Source organism: Nannospalax galili, unplaced genomic scaffold (genome assembly GCF_000622305.1).
Source record: "Nannospalax galili isolate Female #2095 unplaced genomic scaffold, S.galili_v1.0 scaffold46, whole genome shotgun sequence".
NCBI lineage: Eukaryota > Metazoa > Chordata > Mammalia > Rodentia > Spalacidae > Nannospalax > Nannospalax galili.
The window spans coordinates 2,019,896-2,044,795 of NW_008355790.1; the positions used below are offsets into that span (position 1 = coordinate 2,019,896).

The 24,900-nt window shown below is 41.7% G+C and overlaps 1 protein-coding gene across 4 annotated transcripts in view; it reads right to left on the reverse strand.

Moving 5' to 3' along the window:
- Window positions 1-578: 578 nt before the first annotated feature.
- The window catches only part of Acsl1 (acyl-CoA synthetase long chain family member 1), a 71,479-nt gene continuing 47,157 nt past the window's right edge, over window positions 579-24,900 (reverse strand). For 2 of the 4 annotated variants that reach the window (XM_008853575.3, XM_008853577.3), the window contains exons 6-21: window positions 23,062-23,161; window positions 22,674-22,852; window positions 18,093-18,125; window positions 17,890-17,941; window positions 17,366-17,439; window positions 14,823-14,900; window positions 11,905-12,039; window positions 10,099-10,233; window positions 9,136-9,231; window positions 8,118-8,190; window positions 5,933-6,021; window positions 5,244-5,360; window positions 4,393-4,536; window positions 3,036-3,137; window positions 2,854-2,925; window positions 1,425-2,221 (exon numbers count right to left, since the gene is read on the reverse strand). In XM_008853575.3, coding sequence (XP_008851797.1) covers window positions 2,081-2,221; window positions 2,854-2,925; window positions 3,036-3,137; window positions 4,393-4,536; window positions 5,244-5,360; window positions 5,933-6,021; window positions 8,118-8,190; window positions 9,136-9,231; window positions 10,099-10,233; window positions 11,905-12,039; window positions 14,823-14,900; window positions 17,366-17,439; window positions 17,890-17,941; window positions 18,093-18,125; window positions 22,674-22,852; window positions 23,062-23,161 — 1,620 coding nt within the window. In that variant the 3' untranslated portion in view covers window positions 1,425-2,080. Of the gene's footprint in view, window positions 2,222-2,853; window positions 2,926-3,035; window positions 3,138-4,392; window positions 4,537-5,243; window positions 5,361-5,932; window positions 6,022-8,117; window positions 8,191-9,135; window positions 9,232-10,098; window positions 10,234-11,904; window positions 12,040-14,679; window positions 14,758-14,822; window positions 14,901-17,365; window positions 17,440-17,889; window positions 17,942-18,092; window positions 18,126-22,673; window positions 22,853-23,061; window positions 23,162-24,900 lie in introns of all 4 variants that reach the window. The other 2 variants (XM_008853578.3, XM_029556339.1) reach the window with 2 other exon arrangements.

A 24,900-nucleotide genomic window follows, 5' to 3' on the forward strand; every position in this document is an offset into this window, starting at 1 on the left:
ACACAGACTTCCAAAAGAGCAAAACCACCCCCCCCCCAAAAGAGACAAACACAAAAACTTGAAGGGATTGGAGTGGTGGTAATGGCAGAATTAAACACAACAGGCTTGAAGGAAATTAATAGTTAATATCTATGGAAAGGAAACTCTTTAAAATGGCAATGCAGGGAGCAGGGCAGGGGAAAGAAAAGAAAACTGGCTGCTGTAAACGAGATGCCTTCTAAAACAGTTTTACAGAAGAGAATTACGAAAATACAGAAGAAGAAAATTCACCACTGCAGACCAGTGATCACAGCCAGGGTCTCCTGATGGCACTGTCCAGCAAAGCAGCTCCATTTTCAGAAATGCCCCTACCGTCCATGCCACGATTTTCTTCTTCACCGCATGTGAGGAAGGTGCCAGAGAAAACTGGTGGAAGGCGGGGTCAGTGTCTCAAGTGTCACAGAATGACTAGGCTAGAGAAAGGAGACCAGGGAAGGAGAGGAAACAACAGGAGGGTTTGCAGGCTGAGGGCCATTTGTTCAAGGTGTGCACTATGGGCTGTCCTAAATGTTAAACCGAACATTGAAAGGGATGCTCACTCGAAATGCAGAAATATTTATTTTGGTTTCCTTCATTGTTTTTGGAAATTCTGTTTTGGTTTATAAAACATAGAAATAGCCAGCACTGAAAACAAACATTCAAAACCCCGCTGTGACAAATTATTAACTTCCTGTGCAATTAAGAATACAATATGAAGGTAGGCTACCAAATAGTGTTATTACAACAACAGTTCTTTAGTGCAGACCCTGTTGTACTTCAATCCACGTACTGTCATGTATCCTACAACAGTGGCTTTGAATGTATAAACGACAGCGTAATTCAGTCAAATGTGGCAAAGACTTTCAATAAAGTGAAATGCTTCTAATTTCCCAAATTAACTTAAAAAAATCCCTTGAGAAATTAATCCCAGGATATTTTCCCCCCAGATTTCTACATCCTGGCTTGTCAAATGCATTTCATAGAAATTAGGTAGTTTTATGATAAAAGAACATTTACTTATTACTGCCCATTTCAACAAGTACCCATGTATATCAACTCCCTTAATATTTTTGAAGACATGCTTTGCCTGAGTTTAAAAAGCAAGTTAATCACCACATCATTTAATAGGGAAACCACACATTCGGAGCCCATTGGCTGTTACAGACGGGGAGCTGCTGGTTCAGTGGACAGCAGGTGGACAGTGGCTGAGGCATCACAGTTGTGCATGGCTGACCTGGGTCATTTCTTCTTGAAATGCTGTCTTCACTGCAGAATCTAAGGCAGGATCTTCTATAACCCCTGGGAAGGGTAAGAGAGGGAACCAGATCTGGAAGAGAGTCCGAGAGCATCCTGCTGTGTAAGCAAGAAGGTGCTGACTGGTGAGCCGCCATTTTTTTCTGAGACAGGGCACCAGCATTGGGCTAAGGAGGATCTTTCCTTTGGTTTATTGGAAACCTTATGTCCCAGCAAGAACAATAGAGACCATTCGGAACCCTTACATATCAGAAGGGTTGTATGAGTATACTGTATGTTGAGGTGGGGAAGGGGAGGTAGCAGGGGTTTAAAAATAAAAATCTCTGGTCCACTTGTGACTTTCTCCAGCCTGGACAGCTGTTCTGGTTCTTAAAGGGACAGCTTCCCTCCAGTGCACTGTACTCTTCAGAGCAGCAGACAGCTCCAGAACATGCAGCAAGTAGCAGATACACATCAGAAAGAGCAAGGTCCTAACCCCTTGTTTAGAAAAACACGGAGACAGGAGTTTTAACACCCATCTTATTGACTGAGGAAGTCTTAAATAACTTAGCACTTGTATAGTTTCCCCTTTACAATTTTTAAGGCTCATTTTGGAAATTGTGCATCACCATGTCCATGGCCTGCAACACGAGGTGACTGTAAGGCAGTGTCTGTTTCCTCTAATGTTCCTATGGTAAGACCCCAGTGGACAAGTCAAACATGGCTGTTTCCTTCTCTATGCTTGCTGCAGGCAAAGTTACCAATGGGAAGGCCATTGGTCAAGGAGGGATTATGGAGGTGCGCCATTTCTTCTGAGTTTTCTTCCTCATTAAATCTTGATGGTGGAATAAAGTTCATCTATCTGTGACCTAAAATAGTTCCGTAGCTCTGGCCTTTTTGCCTTCATTGTTGGAGTCAGAAGGCCATTATCAACAGAAAATAATTCATTGTGTATAGCAATGCCTTTGACCTGCAAAGAAGCAAGGCTGTTAAAGGGGAAAAGAGGACAGACACACAAAAGTAACCTAAAAAGTCTGAATATACAGGATAGCTGTGCTCAAAGGAGATGAAGACCCTCAAGGCATTAAATTCATCCTCTCATTTCAGCCACACTGCTTTCTCAGCAGAGAACTCAGGTTCCATTCAATCAGCAGAGAATTTAGGATTGTATGCTGGCTTCAAGGAAAATAAGAGTCATACCTTGGGTAAAAACCCTTCCCTGGGGCTAGAGAGATGGCTCAGTAGTTAAGAGAACTTTCTGTTCTTACAGAGGACCCAGGTTCAATTCCCAGCATCCAGGTTAGGCAGTTCACAATTGTCTGTAACTCCAGCTCCAGAGGATCAGACACCTATGCCCTCCTTGGGCATCTGTACACTAATGTACGAACACACACACACACACACACACACACACACACACACACACACAATTAAAAATAAAAATAAATCTTTAAAGAACAACAACAAAAAAAAACCCTTCCCTATCAAACTATTCCTAGTGTCCCTTTATTCTTTAGGTCACTCTTCATCTTCTATAATCTTGTAAAAGGTCTTCCAGTCAGACTTTGTTCTACAGGGTTTGTACTTGGATCAAAGTCATACCTGTTCAAATGGCTTCAGACCAGCATCCTTCCCAAGTCTCACCATGTCTTCCAGGATAGCTTTCTGGACATCCTAATAACGTAAGAAAAATCAGTTTCTCTGTGTGGATTCTAGAATACCTACAGGTATGCCGAGGGCAAAGACGAGCAACAGAAGACAGCCGGGGCACTTCTGAGCCTCACCTTGTTTCTGCACAGCTCCTCAAAGGATCCTTGAAATCCCCTCTTCTCAGCCCAGGGAATTATGTTCTCCGCATCTGGTACTACAATTGCTATGAGAAATGCCTTCAACACAAACAAGTGGGTTACTACAGGTCTGCACCCACATGCTCCCACATATTGGTTATTTTTCTGCATCACAGACCTGGGAGTATCTGGCAGCAGCTAAGGGTTGTCTCTGGAGAATGTACTGTTGCCACACCCTTTCCCAGAAGCTATCTAAGCCCAGGTGAAGAGCTCCCAGCTCTGATACAGATGCCATCAGGAACTTTGCATCTGATGTTTTAAAAGAATCCTTGGAAGTCAAAATTTAACACAATTCTAATTTTTATTTACTTCTGTGCATACTTTCTTTACTTTTTCATTTTTGGCTTTTTTAATGATAGAGATTCATATAGTCCAGGTTGGCCTTGAATTTGCTGTGTGGCTGAGGCTGGCCTTGAACTCCCAATCCTTTTTCCTCAACCTCTCAAGTGCTGGGATTAGAAATGTGCACCAGAATACCTGGTTTGTTCTCTCTCTCTCTCTCTCTCAATCACCTGTCCAACCTTTTAGCAATTTTATGTTTCATTACAATACTAATTTTGGTTTTTAACATTTAATATGCTTGTCTTGCAACACAATTTTCTTTAGAATGATTTAGAATGAATATCATAAATAAGCTAGGCTCAATATGTTTAAAATGTAAAATTTCCTTATATTCCTTAAGTGCTACTATTTCCTTCATAATTAAATTAGAAACATATTATCAAACCCCAAGTATCTTTGTACAATTACTGTTGGTACACCAGACTTCTCTAGTTAAAATTAAAATCTAGAATCTAAAGAAAAACCAACTTTGGGGGGTAGTAAATGCCAACACAGCAAAACCCAATAGTGAATCAATGATATTCTAGCCTGTCAGACATGAGGGTCAGTGTACATTCACACTCACCTCAAACTGTCAATCACCTTATTATTGTATATATATATATATATTGTTTTTTGAGGCAGGGTCTTTCTTCCAGGCCCCAGCTGGCCTGGAACTCGATATATAGACCAGGCTGGGCCTTGATCTCACAGAGATCCATCTGCCTCTGCCCCCGAAGTGCTCGGATTAAAGCCATGTGCCACCATACATGTCTTGTTTTAATTTAAGGCAGGGTGTCTCCAGGCAACCCAGGCTGGCCTTTAATTCATGATCCTCATCATCAACTTCCCAAATGCTAGGATTACCGGTGTGTGTCACCACACCACACATGGTTGTCAGTCACCTTTAAAGTCACTGCGGTTCAAGGCACTCACAGTGGGAACAGCATAGTTCCCACTAGGAAGCACATACCTGCAAGCTTTCTCCATGGACAAACACCTGAGCCACAGCTTCACTTCGCAGATAGACATTTTCAATCTTTTCTGGTGCTATGTATTCTCCTTGGGCTAGTTTAAATATGTGCTTTTTCCTGTCAATAATCTTCAAGGTGCCATTCTGTGTATCAGAGAGGAATCGGCTATGGTCTCTGGTTGATTTCCATGCAGCATCAGTCATAACAGCACAAGGTATTTGAAACTGCCTAAGGCCATTTAGCTGTGCACAAAGATTCCCAGAGCCCATGCTCTCTCGGCTTCCCCATTTAGCATCAGACTTGTCATCCTGCTACATTCAGTCTCCTGTCTGAATTAGGGACACACATATCCTGCTTGCCAAATGAGGGTCCTTGTCAGCAAGGATACAGACTTAACTAACCTTCCACAGCACTCTGCAGAAAAGTGCTCCAGAAATGCTTATTACATAAAGGCAGAATTTCTATTTCCGTTATCACTGCTTTGGGGAAAGGAAGTGTGCAGGGACTTTGGGAAGGGTCAGCCCCAACACTTATGAACTGTGGGAATGCTAGCTAGCACCTAAATCAAGATACAACTTTGCTTTATAAAAAGCCACAGTCTTTGGATATCAGATAGGAAGTAGCAATCAAACTTATTTTAGGCAGCATAACAAAACATTTTCCTACAGTTAAAGTTGAGAAGCTTTCTAATCAGGCATGCTGAGTATAGCCTGTCTCCTGCAGGAAATAGAAGACCTACATTATACCACTAAACAAGAAGGGTGGGGTCAAAAGCCACAGGCTGTGTAGCAGGAGTCTCCTTCCTTCAGTGAGACAAAATTGTTTATGAACAAGAGAGGTGACAACTTACTGGCAGCCATTTTCCAATGTCCCCTGTGTGTAACCAGCCATCTTTATCCAGTGCTTCTGCTGTTTTTGCTGGGTCTTTCAAGTAGCCTTTAAACACATTTGGCCCTTTAACACACACCTAAGAAAAGATGGTATGTTAACAAACAGCATTTACTGGGGATTCTCCCAAGAAAACTGGGGGAAGGTGTGTGTGTGTACATGTGTATGTCTGTGTGTCACACAACCTTCTAGCAGCCCTTCAGTTCTAGCTCCAGAGAGAATTACCAGCATCCCTTCAGGATCTTGGAGGCATCGCCAATGTCCCCACTTCCTTTCCTATTGACCTCAGCAACAGTCACACTATAAGGCTAATAATGCCTACCCTAGGCTCCACTTAAAGCTGCAGCAAACCTCCAGAGGGGATAAAATCTCTTGTGTAATTAGGCTTTTCATCCAGTACAAGCAGTTTGCTAATAGGTACCTGGGGCCATTAGCAGACTAGGGATGTGTCCCACTGGAGCTTTTGCATTGTGTTCTTGGGCTCAAATCTCTAACTGTACCTTTCAATCAAAGCCTACTTGACCCTAAGATCTCCAATAGAATCAAGCTCAAAAGCTGTATTAAGTGGTGTCTGGAACTGCCACCACTCTCACAATGGGCAGTAGTATAGGAGATGCAGTGTTGGTCAGAGACTGACAGGGTTTCACTCACCTCGCCCTCGCCCTTGGCAGCCATGTAATTCATTTCTTCCACATCAACAAGTTTTATATAATTGCAAGGCATGGGGGCACCAACATGGCCTGCATATTAAGTAAGAAAAAGATTATTTCTTTCTGTTTTTTTGTTTTGTTTTTGTCTTTTTGAGACAGGGTCTCTCTGAAGCCCCAGCTGGCCTGGAACTCGCTATGTAGACCAGGCTGGCCTTGAACTCACAGAGATCTGCCTGCCCCTCTCTCTAGAGTAAGAAAACAATCATTTAAAAAATATATTTATTTATTATTTTTATTTTTATGTGTATGAGTGCATTGCCTGCATGTGTGTGAGTGCACCCATGTCATGCAATGCCGGGGAAGTCAGAATGGGGCCTCCGATTTCCCTGGAACTGGAGTTAAGGACGGTTCATAGCCACCATGTGGGTGCTGGGACTTGAACCTGGGTCCTCTACAAGAGCAGTCAGTGCTCTTAACCACTGAGCCATCTCTCCAGCCCCGAAGATCATCACTTCTAAGCATACTATAATGTCCTTGGGCCAAAGTATATTTATAACCAACAACTTCTTCATAGTAATAGCTGCCATAAACAAATGTCTGCAATTATAGCCTTTATGTCCCTGGTAGAATAATTCAAGAGGGTTTCTTTCTAGAAGAGAGGTAAAAATATTCAAACGTCTATTTAGGACCTTTCTCAAGCTTGAGGTTCTGAATAAGCTTTCAATGTTTAAATATGTAAGTCACTGAATTTAAGAGTTTGTACAGACACTTGAAGGCATGCTTTCTAAATAAAACTGTTACCTGAATTCTATGATCTGCTCTGACTGACTCCACCCACACACACCTAAACTTTTTTTTTTTTTTAAAGGCAGACTCATGTACCCCAAGCTGGCCTCAAACTCATTATACAGCTGAGGATGACCTTCAATTTATTATCTTCCTGCCTCTACCTCTCTTATGCTGACAATACTAGTTTCAAACTTCTTAATGTCCCCATTCTCTCTGAGAAAGGACAGGCAGCTCTGCTGATTATTCTCTGATGCATCCCCTGGTTCTGATCAATATAGCCATTATTTTTGAATGAACATGTTTTTACACAAATCTATTAAGTTAGATTTCCACAGTCAATCTAACTCTCTTAACAAAGGGACAGGATGTCTTTTCCAAAAACAAAAATAACAAATATAAGACACATTTTAAGTGTCACAGGTAATACATCCTGTTTTAATATGTTTAATAACATGTAATATATTTCAGATTCTTTGGCAACAAATATTAGACACATTTTAAGTGTCACAGGTTATACGCCCTATGTTTTAATAATCTTAATATATAACATATTCCAGATTCTTTGGCTGTTAAGGAACCTGATAGTAACAATTAAACAAACAGTACGAAGAAGATTCATTGAGTGCCAGCATTGATTCCCACAGAATTACATTATGAGATAGTGCTAGATGCTGGGGTGGGTCTACATTACTAAATGGGGCTAAGATTTATAATGTACCAAACAAGCCAGGGAAGCTTATTTATTGCCATGTAGAATATACTACAAATGGGCTATGGAGGGAAGCCTAAAGCTTTGCAGGCTTCTTCATGTTAGAAGCCCAAGTCCACAGCACAATGCTGGGCAAGTTCTCCACTGTCTACATGCTGCATGTTTAATATTAGTAACTTACCTCACAGGGATGTTACTAGGGTGACACACAGTGTCCACCATAAACATTCACTGTAGAGCCTTAGCCATTGTAGGGGCTCAACAACTTTTGGTATTTGTTTTCCCCTTTTTCTTTGAAACAAAGGGCGTGTGTTCATTTCTACTGGCAATTCCAATAATTAGCACAGCACATAGTATGAATTTATGGCTTAAAATCACCAGCAAATGATGAGACCCTGCTCAGTCACTGGTACACTGTCGGGTTAGATAGCCTGACTCTGTTGCAAAGGCATCTTGTCCCAATGCAGCTACTAGGACGTATTACAACCTCCATCACATTGGGCCACAGGGAAGATTTTCTACTCAGTTCACATGACTATTTGCCCCAAGGTCTAGCTACTTGAACCATATCATGCATTACTTGTATAAGGTAGTTAATGAACCAATCAACGATTAACCCAGTTCTGATCATACCAATAATGCAATTCCAATGAGAAGACTCTGGAAATGGCTCTCCCATCAACCATACCTGCCGTCCAGTCTCCAGGCAAGCTCAGGCAGCAACCAGCAGTGCACTCAGTCTGTCCATAGCCTTCATAGAACTGGGCCATCAAGAGATGAGACAGTGTTAATGTGGGCAGTCATGTCCTTGCAGGAAGAGCACACTAAATTACATTTTGCTAACTTCAGTAATTGCTCCCTATGAAATAATTTTTAAACTTACAGTTTAGTAAGTTTGCTCAACAGTAAAATATGTACCCAAACACCTTCACCCCCATGAAAAGAGCAGCTGTAGTCCACATTGCCTTTCTATTCAAGTCCCTGCAGACAGGTAAGGAAGAACCCCACTAGATAAATCACTATGCCTTTAGTAGTAAATACCCTCTTTAATTCAGGGTATGCCTCACACATGTCCTAACAGTCACCATGGCCCCTGTACCCTTTTGTACAGGTCCTCAGCATGGTGTATGGGTAGGCTTATCATTGATGACCCATCCCATGCCTGCAGGTCTGATTCTTGTGGTGTGGCTCATGCTTTACCCTAGAAAAAAAATGACTCAAATGGTAGATATAAACACATATACCTGCCCAAGGCAAAACATATATAGACTTATTTCCCCCAGGCAATTTGGTAATAATAACCTACCTTACAAACAAAAATAAGATGTACACAAATGAGGGGCAGGAAGGACTGGGAAGACTGTGCCAATGAAGACAAAATTTCACTGAGGAGTAAGTTCAAATGCTCCACAGTAGAGCATGGCAAGTTAACACAGGAGACCACATGGTGAGTACAGTAAAACACAAAGTACAGTCATCTACTTGAAAACTGATGAGTTGATTCTAGGTGTTCTCACCACACACAAAAGTGATTAAGTATGTGAGGTAACACAGTAATTTAGCCATCATTCAGTATATTCATAAATCACTCAATATATTCATAAATTACATTGTACGATGAAAATATATACAAATCTGTCAATTAAAAAAGTTGACACATAGCAACACAAAGCCTGGGATAATCTAGGGGTGTGACTAGACCTCACCTGACAGCCAAGTGCTGTTCTCAGAAATGTCAGAACGGTGGCAGAAACTGGCGCTGCTCCGGTGATCATCAGTCGGACTTTCCCGCCCAGGCTCGACTTGCAAGGTACAGAGAGAAGTGACGGTTATACATGTGGAAGTCAGTGGGCTCCTCTGTCAGATACTTGCTTAAGACACTGTATCCCAGTTTACCAGTTTTCCTGCAGGTAGCGTGGTAGGACTCATGGGGCAGAGAGCTCATGGTGTTTACAACAGGAACATAGGACAGGAGGCTGTTTCCACCCAGAACCATCCCACTTATTCCCAAAAGGTTTAGAAACAAGCCAACACCACTGCTACAGGTGTGGGTGTTCCAGAGATCTGGAACAACACAGTGGACTTGAGGCAGCCACCACTGCTTTGGCATTTGAGGAGAGACAATGTTGTTAAACATTCTTATCGCTCATGTGTAAAACATTTCCTCAAGAGTAGCATGCTTGTTCTAGAGAAGCTAAACAAAATGAAGAATTAGACTAACCTATCCTAGTCTTTCCACCTAGAATGGCTGCAATACTGCTCATAAGTGGATGGAAAACGAGGTTTACTCCTTCTTATCAGCTTTATCCCCAATTTTCAGACATGTACCAGAAAGAATAAAAACACGTTAGTCTCAGCTTTACCCCCCATATCCTGCATGTGCACATGTGGGGTGTGTGTGTGTGTGTGTGTGTGTGTGTGTGTGTGTGATGGAGATTGATCTCAGGGCTGTGGACATGCTGGGCTTGAGTTCTACTCCTGAGCTACATCCCACTCCTCTATTTGCATTTATTTTGGTACAGGGTTTTACTAAATTGCCCAGGCTAGCCTTGAACTTGCAATTGTTCTGCCTAATCCTAAGTATCTTGGATTACAGGTATGAAGTGTAGGCATGTGCAGGTGGTGCTAGACTTTATATTGAAAATCCCAGCTTCGAGTCTACTTGTTACCTGTATCTTGTGGAAGATGAGTTTGTCCCACAGGCTGTTGTTTCGAATGATACCACTGCGAAGCTCGGCTTCTTTTCTCTTGGAGGCAAAGTCCAACAGCCATCGCTTCAGCGTAGTGTTGGCTTGTCCAAAAATCTAGTATGGCAAGAAACAAGAGTTTCACACTTACTAAGATAGCTAAAATCAAAAAGGAAGACAATAGCACAAAGTGGTGGATGCAGAATAAGAGGAAGCTCACATGCCACCAGCGGGGACAGGAAATGGCACAACTGCTATGAAAAACCATCCAGCAGCTCCTTTACTGTTAGGCAGAGAGGCCCGTGACCCAACAATTCTACTCTTAGGTACGGAAATGGAAAAATGAAAACATGTCCACAAGGAAGCTTGCACACCAGTGTTTATAGCAGAGTTACTCACAGCAGCCCAAAGCTGAAACAACCCAAGTGACCATCAGTGAAGGAACGGCTAACTAAACTGTGTTACACCCACACATCCAAACAGTGTAATACTATTTCTCTATGAAAAGGAACAAAATGCTGGATGATGACTGAATGCATGCTAGTGAAAGAAGTCAGTCACAGAAGAACACACTTTGCATGGCCTCATTAATGTGAAAGTACAGAATTGAGAAACCTGTACACTTTGAAGGTATAATATTGATTGCTTGAGAATTTAGTGTATAGAAAGTAACCAAAAGAGCAGGTAAAGGTTTTCTTGTGACCTTCTGAAAATGTTCTAAAATTGACTGTGATGATGGTCACAGAATTTGGAAAGTACTCAAAAAAAATCTTTGAACTGTACATTTATATTTTTATTGCTGGGGACTGAACTTAAAGCCTCACACATGCTGAGCATGCACCTGACCACAGAGCTAGAGCAGTGGCCCATGAACTGCAGTTTAAGTGAGATATATCTCCATGAAGCTGTTTCAAAGTTGTTTTTTAAAATAATTTTTACTATTTATTTATTTATTTTTATTTTTTGAGACAGGGTCTCCCTGCAGCCCCAGCTGGCCTGGAACTCACTATATAGACCAAGCTGGTCTTGAACTCATGGAGACTCACTGCCTCTGCCTCCTGAGTGCTGGGATTAAAGGCGTGCACCGTATAGACCAGGCTGGTCTTGAACTCATGGAGACTCACTGCCTCTGCCTCCTGAGTGCTGGGATTAAAGGCGTGCACCGCCACGCCCAGCCCCGTTTCAATGTTATTTAAAGAAAGAATTTTTATTTAAAAAAGGCTCTTAGAGATGACAGAGGCCCTGCCTCTGAAACAAAAGAAAAAAGAAAAAGAGTATTATAGTACCATTCAAAACCAACTGAAGACTGTCCATGATGAACTCACTGGTTGTGCCCAACTGGGCAGTCCACACTGTGATGACCACCTCAGAGGACACATCCTCTCAGTGTTCTCAATGTGGCCAAGGAATATTGTGTGTGCATGGAATGTAACAATTAATAAAATCATTTCATAGTTATTTATGTGTGATCCAATTAGCAACTTTCTGAGACAGAGGAAAGAGGTAGCCCATTTTATGGACGAGGATCGAAGACTTTACCAATAAAATCAAATGACCTCCCAGCTTACATCTCAGGACTGAAACACAGTACGTGTTTTTTCTCTCGTGGTCCTTACCAACAGTTCTGTGAGGTAAGTGAATTCTAATTTTACAGAGGCATAGACTGAAGTCTGTGAGTAAGAGTACCGTTGTTAGCCACACAAGGTACGTGGCTAACCCCCAATCAGACTAGTACTGGGACTTGGGGCCCCAAGTTCTGGCCCCCACACTCTGCTGCTTGGGACTCACTCTGTCAAACATCCGGTTCAACAGTCTGGGAACCACAGGGAAGATGGTGGGCTGAAGCACCTGGAGGTCTTCCATCAGCAGCCTGATATCTCCTTGGAAGAATCCTATCTTAGCTCCATGACATAGCATTACACACTACGGGTGAAAACAGACAACAAATGCTTTATCATTGCAACAAGGGCTCCACCACACTCAGACAGCATATAAGACTGCGGGGTTAGAGGTTCACACATGGGTGGCTTCTTTAAAGATATGCTTGCATTTAATTGTTACTGTACAAATGTTAATTTGTTACTGTACAATGTTAATTTATTACTGTACAAATGTTAATTGTTACTGTACAAATGGCATGGAAATGCAATGCTTCTCAACCACCCAATATTCAGAAGTTAGTATGAAACAGGGCAGACTCTGTCTAATGGGGGGCTACCTTGGGTTAATGAACATCTATTAGATAAGTTATGTGTCATTTTGTATACCCCAGATATTTCTATTCTTCCAGAAACTTGAGGGCTTATTTAGTCTCAAAATAAAACTCCTTGCCTCTACTCCAGGCTTGTGATCTCATTTCCTCTTTTTGAATCTAAGTGAAATTTTCTGAAAAGACACTGAATATGCTGAAGTCAGGACTGTATGTGGCAGGCCACATTATACTACACAATACCTTCCCCATTTCTTGAAAACTGTACTGGCTACCCAGATGGACTAGAAAAATATGACTATTTTATAAGTTTAAAACAAAAAAAAAAAGGTTCAAAAGATGATTTAACAGAAATATACTAGCTTGAAAAAAGTTAAAAAATACTCCAAGAGTACAGCACGAGGGCTGCGGGATAGCTCTGAGGGTAAAGCACTTGCCACACAAGCCTGAGCACTTGAGTTCAGATCCAAAGATCTATGTGAAAAAAAGTGGAGGCAGGCTGGCAAGACGGCTCAGTGGATAAGGGCACTTGCTAGCCTAGTTGGAGAGGACCTGAGTTTGGTCCCTAGGATCACATGGTGGAAGGGAAGAACTCATTCTCAAATGTTATCCTCTAACCTCCAAGTGTGCCCATGTACATACACACTAATAAGAAAACAAACAAATAAATAATGTAAAAAAGACACAAAGCCAGATGCAGCAGTATACACACCTATAATCCCTGTATACCTATGGGAAATGGAAAGTGGAGACAGGACAATCTCCAGAGGATCTCAGGCCAGCTAGCCTGTCTCACAGAGTGGCTGAGAGGCCCTATCTCAAAGGAGAGAAGGTGAGGACCAACGATCAAAGATTGTCCTGTGGCCTCCACATGTACACCATGGCATATGCATGCCTGAACCCACAAGCATAAACACACATGAACATACAAAATAAATTAAAGGATGGAAGAAAGGGATGGAGGGAAGGAAGGAAGGAGGGAGGAAAGAAAGAAAGGAAAGTATATGGTGATTCAAGTTGAAACATTAAAGGTTCATAGGCTTATGCCTCCTACGCGTACCTCAAGGGTACAGGTAGGTCCCTGCAGTCCACTAGCAACTCGCTTGAGATCACTTCATAAACTCATAAAAGGTGGAAGGTGGAACCTGATACTCTTTGATCATTTATAGGAGTAAGTCAGTCCTATAGGGCAACAAAGTGTCCACTCTCTACTAGTCAACTATGTCCAACATCTAGCATAATTCCTGGCATATGGCTGGGCTGGTGCTCAATAAATACTCAGTAAGGAATAAATGTTGCCCATTGTTTTTCTTCTGGTATAAAATCCAAATTGTCGCCAGGTGTGGTGGCACATGCCTTTAATCCCAGCACTTGGGAGGCAGAGGCAGGAGGACCTTGTGGAGTTCAAGGCCAACCTGGTCTACACAGTGAGTTCCAGGACAGCTGTGGCTACAAGGAGACCCTATCTCAAAAATACCAAAAAAAAAAAAAAATCCAAATTGTCGCCAGGTGTGGTGGCACATGCCTTTAATCCCAGCACTTGGGGAGGCGAGGCAGGGGGGCCTTTTGTGGTTCAAAGGCAACCCGGGCTTACCAGGGGGTTCCAGGGAAGCGTGGGGTAAAAGGGGGCCCCGTTCCAAAAAAACCAAAAAAAAAAAAAAAATCCAAATTGTCCAAGAAGAAGGAGGAAAAAGATGTTCTTCTCTGCCCCCCCCCGCCCCGGGTATGTGTAGATCAGAGGACAACCTCGAGAGTTGTTCCTCAGAAATCCAGCCACCTTGGTTTTTTGAGACAAGGTCTCTCAGTGGAACCTGGGGCTTGCCAATTAGGCTAGGCAGGCTGATCAGTGAGCTCCAGGGATCTGCCTATCTCCACATCCTCAGTGCTGGAATAACAAGTGCACACACCACAAGTGCCTTTTTTTCATTGATGCTGGGGAACAAATCTAGGTCTTCATGCTTGCACAGTAAGCATTTTCCAACTCAGTTATCTCCCCAGCCCTTAGTCAGTTCTTAAATTAGCTGCAGCATTGTGTACAGGGATCCCAGGCAAAAATCAGTTGAACATCATCCTTCCCCAGGGCACATGGAAAAATAGGGAAAAAAATTCTACAAGGGAGAGTGCTTCTGGAACAGGGCCCTCATGGGGACTTATCAGCTAAATGTAGAACTTCCTTCTACAGTTCACCTGCAACTGTGTCCACATGGGTACTGGCACCCTCAATTTTAAAATGCAGGACTGAAACTCAAATACCCATTCTGGACCTAGAAAATAATTTATATTCTAATAATCTGCCGTTGATGAAATGGGTCTGATATAGAACTGTCTGTGGGAACGCAGTGCACCACACTTACCTGCAGTTGCTGCTCATACATGTGTGCAAGTGGTAAAAACGAAATCTGTGTGTCACTGGCATTCATGGTCAGTGTTTTCTGTAAAACACAATGACTTAGCAGGGCACACACAGACAGGCAGGGAGAACACAGCAGATGCCTACCTCTACAATCGTCTCAAACATATGGGCGAGAGGCAAGAAGGATATCAAAGTATCATCTGGGGAAGGGTTGACTGCCGTCTGAAAGCAAAGACACCAGCAAGCAGAGAAGTGTTAAGGCGTCCAATAGGTTCCTTTTCCCTCAGAGCAGAGCACAGGTACCTCAACACTGAGGAAAGCTGGTTTTGCTCAGGTCTGCCTTTATTTTTTTCTCATCAAAAAATGAAAAGCTATGTGGATTTTTTTTGTTGTTGTTGTTGTTTTTTGTGGTGGTACTGGGGATGGAACCTTGGGCTTTGCACATGCAAGGCAAGTGCTCTACCACAGGGCTATGTCCCCAGTCCCAAAGTAACACCTCAGTCAGTGGAAGGTGTTCCCAATGACTAAACACAATCTCTCCAGGACATTTGTTTCCCTGTAAAGAAAATTTTGGCCAAATTGGAATGTTGAAGGATTGTGTGCTCTACTTATTTAGTTTTTCAGTTATAGTACCCATTACCCTGCAGGTTCCACTGCCCCTCAAGCATTGTAAGATCCACTCCCTAATAAGCCAGCACTGTTATATCAAAAAGGGAAAGGGGGAAGGGGAGAAGAGACTATTCCCAAGGTCCTTTAATTTATGGTATAAATGCATCTAGAGTACTTGAATTTGATAACATTTTTACCTTAAAGCCTTCTTTGCCCCAGGAAAATACCCCAATGTGCTGACTGCAACCTCCACAAGCAGATTAACCATGGACACCTGGTTTTTCTCAGAGTAGACCTTCCTTAGGGGCAGGTGCAGTGAGGGTTTGCGCAGTATGTTCATGTTATTAACACATTAACACAAAAAAAGGCTTGCCAACAGAAGCTGCTGCCACTCTAGCTTCAGAAATGAGGATGATGGTATGTGTGTGTGTGTGTGTGAGAGAGAGAGAGAGAAAGAGAGAGAGAGAAAGAGAGAGATGTATGTGTGTGTTCATGTGTGTGGAGATATATATGTATGTGGGTAATTTTTAAGCCAATCTTTCTCCTCCCTAAAGTTGGGTCAGTCTTGGAAACAATGTAGCATTAGGTGAGAACACTAGATCTAGGCTGGGCATGCTATAATCTTGATTAATCCTAATGAAGTGTGAAATACATACTGAATAGCATTTCTTACTATGAAATGAGGAATCAGTCTCAGTTGTGGTCATATATATATATATATTCAGACACACGTTATGTATATATTTTGTGGTGCTGTAGATTGAACCCAGGGCCGTCATCATGCAAAGCATGCTTTCTACCTTTGAGGTACATTACTAGCACCCATACTTTTGAATTTTCTGATTCACTGCACAAAATAAGGCCCACATGGTTAGAAGTTTTAGAAGTTGATAATGTCACTTGATAGTGTAACTGATTTTAAAGTTCTGTCATCATTGAAAGTCAGTTAAGGTTACTAAGATTATTTCTGATGACCTAGTTGGAAACTAAAACTTCACTTTGGTAGAATATTAACTGTAGAGTTGTTTATAAAGTCTACACCAAAAAAAAGTTGACTAAGAAATGTGAGTGGGGAGTAAAATCAAGTGGCACATATCCCCCAAGATCAACCCTCTGCAGCCATAAAAGAAAGATACCCACTCCCCTAAACCATTAGGCACAGGCTCCTGCCAAAAAAAGTAGGGTTACAGAATATTCCCAAGAGACTGCAAAAGCAAGTTGTGTTAAATAAGAAAAAAAGTACCTAGGCAAAGACAAGCATGAAATACAGCTTTGGGGTTAGGAACTGAACTGTCTCCCTCCCAAAATCATATGTTGCAGTCTCATGTATCTGGAGGTAGGGCCCAGATATGACTGGATTTGGGAGTGGGTTCTGGCCCAACAGCCTGGCATCTCATTAGAAAAGACACCAGAGCATGAACACCCAGAAAGAGGCAGCCATCTGCAAGCCAGGAAGAGAGCCCTCACCAGGAACCAAATTTGCTGGCAGCTGATCCTGGATTTCCAGGCTCCTGAACTGGGGGGAAACAAATATCTATTGTTTAAGTACCTAGGCTATAGTGCTTTGTTATGGCAACCTGGAGAGACTATAACCTGTAGGTACAAAACCTCAAGATGATAGGAAATTAATGATAGTTTGAAGCTTTAATGTTTGTCATACAATAGGAGTCAAACCCACCACAATACATAATAACCATTAGTCTTTAACATTTCTAAACTTAAAGATATTTCCAATACTAAAATGGAGGGAAATGGTACTGAGAGTTCTCTCTCTTTTGTCCTTTCCTGGAAATATTCATAGGGCAACATCCAAACAGTTTCACCATGTAAAAGCTACGGTAAATTCCATCTGTCAATTCATCTTAACAGTCACAGGAAGACTTGAAACATTAGGTTCACAAGGAAAACCATCAGAGGGAAAGTGACTTTTAGCCATATTAAAAGTTCAGGCCTTATTTACAGTCCAGTGTTCTTATATACAATGTGGACCCGAGTCAGGAAGGAGAACTTTATTTTCTTTCTTGAGGCCTAACGCCAATCAATGAATGTGAAGAAACATGACAATATTTTAAAGTTACCTCTGTTGCTTTCACAAAAGCTGCACAATCGCTCACAATATTTCGGTGAGTGATCAATGCTCCTTTGGGGCTGCCTGCAGAGCACACAGGAAGCAGGACAAGGTTAGACACTTCTGCCAAGCATGGTATCATTAGGGCTTCAAATACCTCCCTCTGCTGTCAGAGTCCCTCAGGGTAGCGAAATGAGTAACATTAAATTCCTGAGCAACCTACAATCCTTTCAATGAAACTTACTATCTAGAAATTACCTTAAACTATTATCTTTATCTGTCAGTCTTTAATGGGTGTGTGTATCAATAAAGGAGACACTGATAGTCTGCTCTAGGAAGATGAGTGGATCTGATGTCACTTTCAGTAAATACTTGAGTAAATGCTCAAGGTAATAAGATGATCTCACTTGTACCACTTCTGTCTCTCCTGCTTTCTTGTGTGCATCTATAATTAGCTAATACGTCATCCAAAAAGGGGGCAGAGAGCACAGGCTTCCACATACCACTCTGAAGCAATTCCACCTCAAAATGTACCTGTAGTTCCACTTGTGAAACAAATTATTGCAAGATCTTCAGGTGCTGGAGGCTGAAGGAAAATTTTTAAAAAGGTATAAATCAGAACAGAAAACATTACGCTACAAGCTATTACTCCAAATTTCTAACAGTCTCCAATATGACTAGATATTGAAAATGACAGGGCTCTAGAAGGCTCTAACATGGCTTAACAGAATGCTTACCTTGGGCTTCTTTCTGTTCACTCTTCCCAGGTCCTTAACGAGAAGAGAGAGGAAGAGAAAACCATTACTTCTTATTGTAAAGAGTAAGGTCCAATCAAGTCACTAAAAGCTGCTTTTACTTCAGGTTTTACTCACAGTTGGCTCAAAGACTATCATTTTCAAATAAACAAACTTGGGGCAATTTTAAGTAACTAGAGCCAAAATATTTACCCAGTTTTCTAGGAAGCCATTTTCCAGTTATCTCCTCTCTATATAAAACTACATAAATGGTATTAAGACCTGAAAGAAGAGTTATTCAAAGACAGCAAAGTCTTCTGCACTGTATTTCTGATTCCCCTCCCTTTTGCTATGATGACCTTTAACAAGGCCTTGTCATTGACCTTAAGTAAAGAGCTGCAGATCCTCAGCACCCTCACCCATCAGAGAATATACTCCCTGACCACCTAGCTCTGCCAAAAGACCTCTTCTACAGGGAGAAAAACTCTCTGCCAGATACGCAGGCTAGCTATTTTAAATGAGCTCAAATATTCACACTCCTCACAAAGTGGGGAGATGTGGGAGCTTTGAACTGTGAAACAGGCTGCAAGAGAGAGCCTTAGACTTCTTTGTTGAAAGGACATTAAGGATCAGATCACAGATTCATGTCTAGGTGCAGCACTTCCCGACCCAGAACTCTGCAGACTACTACTGATATGCTTCAGTTTGTTGCATTCAGCCACTTTTGTATTCATTCATTCACTCACTCACTCACTCATTCACTCATTCATTCATTCATTCATTCATTCATTCATTCATTCAAAAAAAGAGAACAATTTATAGACTGCATAGTAAAAGTGAACAGCTTCAGTGAGCATATGGAGAATGCAGGTGCCTATTGCAAAATGGAAATTAGATGGGTGTGCTCAGGTTTCGCTGAACTCCACCTAGCACACTTTAAGCAGCTTTTAATTTTAATCAATTTAAATTACACATACCATAGACTGCAGGTTAAAAACAAGAACACTGATGTCCAATTAGGTATCAGCTAGGGTTGGGCACAGCACACGCCTATAATTCTTGAACCTGGGAGGCTGAGTTAAAAGGATGGGGGAGTGCCAGATCAGCCTGGGCAACATTCAGAGTCCCCAGCTTAAAAAACTGGAAAAGTCAACAAGGCGCTGCAGCATGATAGTTTTGCAAATGATTTTTCAAATAACCTTTACTGGCTCCAAATTTCAACTCATCTATTTAAGATTCTTTTTTTAAAAAAATATTTATTATTTTTATTTTATGTGTATGCATGTATTGCCTGCATGTAGATGAGTGCACCTGCATCGTGAAATGCCCGCGGAGGACAGAAGAGGCTGTCGGATCCCCTGGAACTGGAGTTACGGACAGTTGTTAACTGCCATGTGGGTGCTGGGATTCGAACCCCAGTCTTCTGCAAGAACAGTCAGTGTTCTTAACCACTGAGCTATCTCTCCATCCCCAAGATTCTTTTTTTTTAAGGTCTCATGGAGCCCAGGCTGACCTCAAAGTAACAATGCATCTGAACCTCAAATTGATCTTCCTGCATCTACTTCCCAAGTTACGGATTACAGATGTTCACCACCATGCCCAGCTAATCTGTTCAAAATTGTTACATAACTTCTAGAGATCTTTAGTTCTTCAAAAATTCATTTTAAATAAGCTAAAGCAATAGACACATGTACTCTGCTTTTTATTGGGGGAATAAATGGTACCTCCACTTGCATACTATCTGCAATGGAAGTTTCATAGCCTTAAATCTGTCTCAACTTTTAGAAAAAACACAGCAATTACTTTTACAAATTGTGCCATTCTGGGCCATTCTGGAGTGGTGGTGCCCACCTTTAATCCCAGCACTCAGGAGGCAGAGGCAGGCGGATCCTCTGTGAGTTCGAGGCCAGCCTGGTCTACAGAGTGAGTTCCAGGCAGCTGGAGCTACAGGGAGACCCTGTCTCAAAAAGACCAAAAAAAAAAAAAAAAAACTGTAGACTCTTCCAGTAGGAAGATGGAATCATGACTGTACGCTGCAGGACTCTTCCAATGGTTTGTGAGTCTGAGGTACTCATAATTAATATATTGAAAATGCAAACATTCAAAATGCCTATGGTCAGCCAGGTATAATGGCGCATACTTTTGATCCTAGTACTTTGGAGGCAGAAGCAGGTGGATCACTCTGAGTTTGAGGCCAGCCTGGTCTACACCGTAAGTTCCAAGCCAGCCAGAGCTACATAGTGAGACTCTGGCTCAAAACAACAACAAAACACACACAGACACACACACATAAACAAAAAAAACAAAACAAAACAAAAAAACCTTAAAATGCCTATGTTCTATTTGGATTTTGTAAAAATATGTATTAATGTAAATATATATTTGTAGTAGCTTGAATGAGAACATGCCCTGTAGGCTCCAAGTATTTGGACATTTTGTCCCCAGTTGGTGGTGCTATTTGGGGAGGTTTTAGGAGGTGTAGGCTTGTTGGAGGAAGCATGTCACTATGGGTGGGCTTTGAGAGTTCTTAAGTCTTATCAGATTTCCAGTCACCCTCTGCTTCCTGTGCCTGCTTGAAGATGTGCTCCCTCAGCTGCTCTGGTCACTTCTGCTGTCATGCCTCCCCCGCCATCTCTAATCCCCCTGGAATCAAAATCAAATAAACTCTTCAATCTATAAGCTACCTTGACCACAGTATTTTATCACAGCAACAGAAAAGTAACTAATACAACATTAATGTAAACTTGACTTCTCAGTTAACCATACCGTGAATTTTAAAAATTACAAATTACATTGAGCAGGTAGATACAACGTAAGTGCAAATTAAATTTTAATATAAACTCAATACTACAATATCCAATTCTTCATCAAAGTAATGTTTTAATTTTAAAACTACTTTTTTATCACGCAGTGGTTAAAAAAGACAAAAGAAAAAACTAGCTACATGTGCATGTTGGAGGAAGGGACAGAAAGGAAGGTAGAGAAAACAGATTCATTATCTCGAAAGGAGATTACAATTAAAAAAAAAGAAAAAAGAAAACTCAAGTGGGAGTGTCTGCATGGCTACCTAAATCTGCCTGTGTGATGTTTTTAGCAATGAAGCCTAGGCCCTGATGTGTATGGAGCTGTGTTCTGGGCTTCTGTATGTGTGCATGCACTTGCATGTCAGCATAAGGCAGGTGTTCCACTGGAACGAGGTTCCCTATGGGCACTAGATTTCTCAGGAAAGCTCCTAGAGTCTTCTTTGCAGCCTCTAATTTTTTGTAGAAGGAAAAGAACCATGAATAAAAAAATCAAAACCTTATTTAACAGTTGCATAAAAATATTTATAACATCATCAGAGATAACAAGGCTTACTCTATGCAGTCTACTATCTATGGTGCATATATAAAAAGATCCTCCTCCTGCTGGCTTCCTTGCTTTCTAAACCAAATCCAGTTTGAGAATCTGTTCAGATGCACCACACTCATTCTCCTAGAATAATTACTTTTAAATATTTTATTATTTTTATCTGTATGCGTGTATTGCTTGCACGTAGGTAAGTGCATCCATGTTGTCCAATGCCGGTGGAGGACAAAAGAGGCTGTCGGATCCCCTGGAGCTGGAGTTACAGACAGTTGTTAGCTGCCATGTGGGTGCTGGGCTTCTAACACAGGTCTTCCATAAGAACAGTCAGTGTTCTTAACCACTGTGCTCGCTCTCCAGCCCCGAATAATTACTTTTAAAGTGGTGCTTACTGTGAGTTGCAAAGTGAATATGAAAATAAACCAAGTCAAAAATAAAAACAAAACAAAAAGACAAATAAATAAAAATCTATACTTGAAATTCACCAGGATCTATAAAAGAAACCCCAGGAAAAAGAATGATGGGGGCAGTAAGATGGCTAGGTGGGTGAAGGCACCTGCCACTAAGACTAATGATCTGAGTTTGATACCCTGGACCCACATGGTGGAAGAAAGAATTGACTCCAGCAAATTGCCCTCTGACTTCCACCTGTGTGCCATAAAATTCACACATCCATACACACACACATATATGCACAAGGATGATGAGGCAAATGATTTCTATACCTGGTTTGGTTTCAGAGACAAATCAGTAAGTAAAAGACAGTGAAGCCTAATGAGGGCATACAAACTAGAAATTTCAACCTGTGTAAAGCTGAAAGTCACAGTTCCAGCATTTACTATCATGGTTCACCAGTACTGAGGATAAATATCAGTACTGCAATCCCTTTCATGAGAGAGGACTTCTGTAGGAAGTGAGCGATGTATGACATTAATGCTGGGAACTGGGGTTCACTCCTATAATCTCAGCATCTGGTAAGCTAAACTGCCTTCAGGGCTAATCTGGGCTACACAGTGAGTTCTAGACTAGCCCTGGCTACACAGTGAGATCATCTCAAAAAACAAAGCAAACAAAACAATTAACTCAGCATGCAAGCAAAATCTTTTTCTAGTAAGAAGATGAGAATCTTTGTCCTGTGTCTTTGAGGGGTTAAGAGGTGGCTGACCAGCACTGGGATGACACAGTGACCTTGGGTCTCATGTCTGACCTTCAGAGAAGTGAAACAGATGAAAGACTCACCTCGAGAGCCTTTAGGCTGATGACTTCCACACCACACTTCTTGCCGCGCTCCACGAGATCACTGCTGAAAGGGTCCATGAGAACTACGATCTTAAGGCCTGGTGTTAACTTATTTTCTACACCTTCTAATAACACCATGGCTTTCTCTAACTTATCAGCAAAAATCACAGAAAGTTCAGCTGTCAATGAAGAGATAATAAAGAATGAGCCTCGGGGTGCCAAAGCTTGACTGTAATGCACGAATTAAGCATACTAGCATACTACAAAAGCTACATTCTCTGAACACAAAGGGTGATTCGTATTAAATGTAATATCCTCACTAAGCAGATAAACAAATCTCAAGCAGTCGCCAAAGCTGTTATAACCAATCCATGCAAAAGTCACGTACCTTTGTTGACTATGTGGGTGATGGCATCAGTTCCAAGGGTATCATAAAGTGGAACGATCACCATTGAATAAGTGAAGCATGCTTGTTCAATGATCACCCACTAAATAATAAAAAAGTCACAGAAAGAAAATCAGATGTCACATCAGAATCGCTGCAAAGGGCAAAGTTTGGCGATTCAAATCAGAAGTATCTAATGCAGAAAAATCAACATTGGCCTGTCTACTCCTCTGCACAGGTACCACAAGGTACCTGTTTCAAACAGAAACAAAATACTTGATCCTTTTTTTTTTTTTTTGTATTCTTGCAATCTTCTCATTTCTTTTTTTTCTTTTAAAGTTAATTTTTAAGTTAGCATACAAAGATTTGCCCCCTTCTTAAAAAAAAAACAAAAAACTGCAATCTGACTGAAGAATAGAGGCAAGTGTGTAAAATGATCATCACAAGGCACAACAGTGACTGGTTTAGAGTGGGAGCTTGTTGCGGGCTCTAGACAGTTGCAGGTGCCTTGGTGGGAAGAAACCTGAGTTTATCCTTTTCAAGAGAGAGAGAATGTGGAGCATGGGGGGAGAGACAGAGAGAGACAGAGAGACAGACAGAGAGAGACAGAGAACACCAGCAAAGGACTTCAATAGAGGCTGGGTGGAGGCCAGGGAGCAATCAGGCTGGCATATATGCCTGACTGGTGGGGATGGCTGGAGCAAGACTGCCACAGGGTCAGGCTCTTCTCCCCAGGTGACACAGAGTCACTGAGGCAGTCTAGGCAGCACAATGGTTGTGGGGTTTAAGAAGGGTCAATCCTGCAATAGTGTATAGTATGGTCTGGAAACTGGGGAAGAAGAGCACATATCTATCAAACAGCTAAGTTGTTTTGAAAAAAAAAATCTTCCTAGAAAGATGATAAGGGAAAATTGTGACACAGTAGCTGGTTATCTTGCCATTAAACTCACTGGCTATACAGCAACTGATTTACTGCTTAGATAAGTGTGGCATGGTCACTCTTTCACTTACAACCCCTCAGGATACCCCTTCATTTCTGATGCCCTTTGTGAATGACACTGCAGAAAACTAACCATAGCACAGAGAAAGGTATAGCTAGCTGCCATGGGAGGTGGGGCCAAGCACTCACATGCATGTGGCCTGGAACTGGGATTTCGTTTGTTTATAGTATTTCCTTCAAGACTCTACTCAGGCACTATGTCTAGGAAGCCCTTCCTGGCTGATCTCTCATAATCCCTCTTCCCCAGGTCCACACTTACCACATTTCAGAGACAGCATCAGTTTTGGGGTGTGTCTTCCTTTACAAGTCACCACAGGAAGAGGACATGAGTTACCATGTACTGTGGTACCTCACCTACTGCCTGCTCAATAAACATTGGTGAAATACCTCAAAAATTCAAGCAAGAATCTACTCCTTGAATGAGGGACATGTTTTGTGGTTATAAATTAGTGATAAAAATCCTACTGAAGGGGCTGGAGAGATGGCTCAGCAGTTAAAAGTATGGGCTGCTCTTGCAGAGGACCTGGGTTCAATTTCCAACACCAATATGATGGCTAACAACCATCCATAACTCCAGTTCCAAGGGAATCCAATGCCCTCTTCTAACCTCCATGGGCACTGCATGACATGGGTTCACTTACATACATGCAGGTAATATACTCACACACAGAAAATTAAAAAAAAAACAATAAATAAAATATTTAAAAAATCCAACTGAAGCAAAAATTCTGAATGTGTCTACTACATATGAAAGAAAGCCAAAATCATACCATGAGATGAACCACAGGCCAGCTGTGGAGAATGCCACCTCCTTGCCACACACGAAGCTCTATGAAGATATT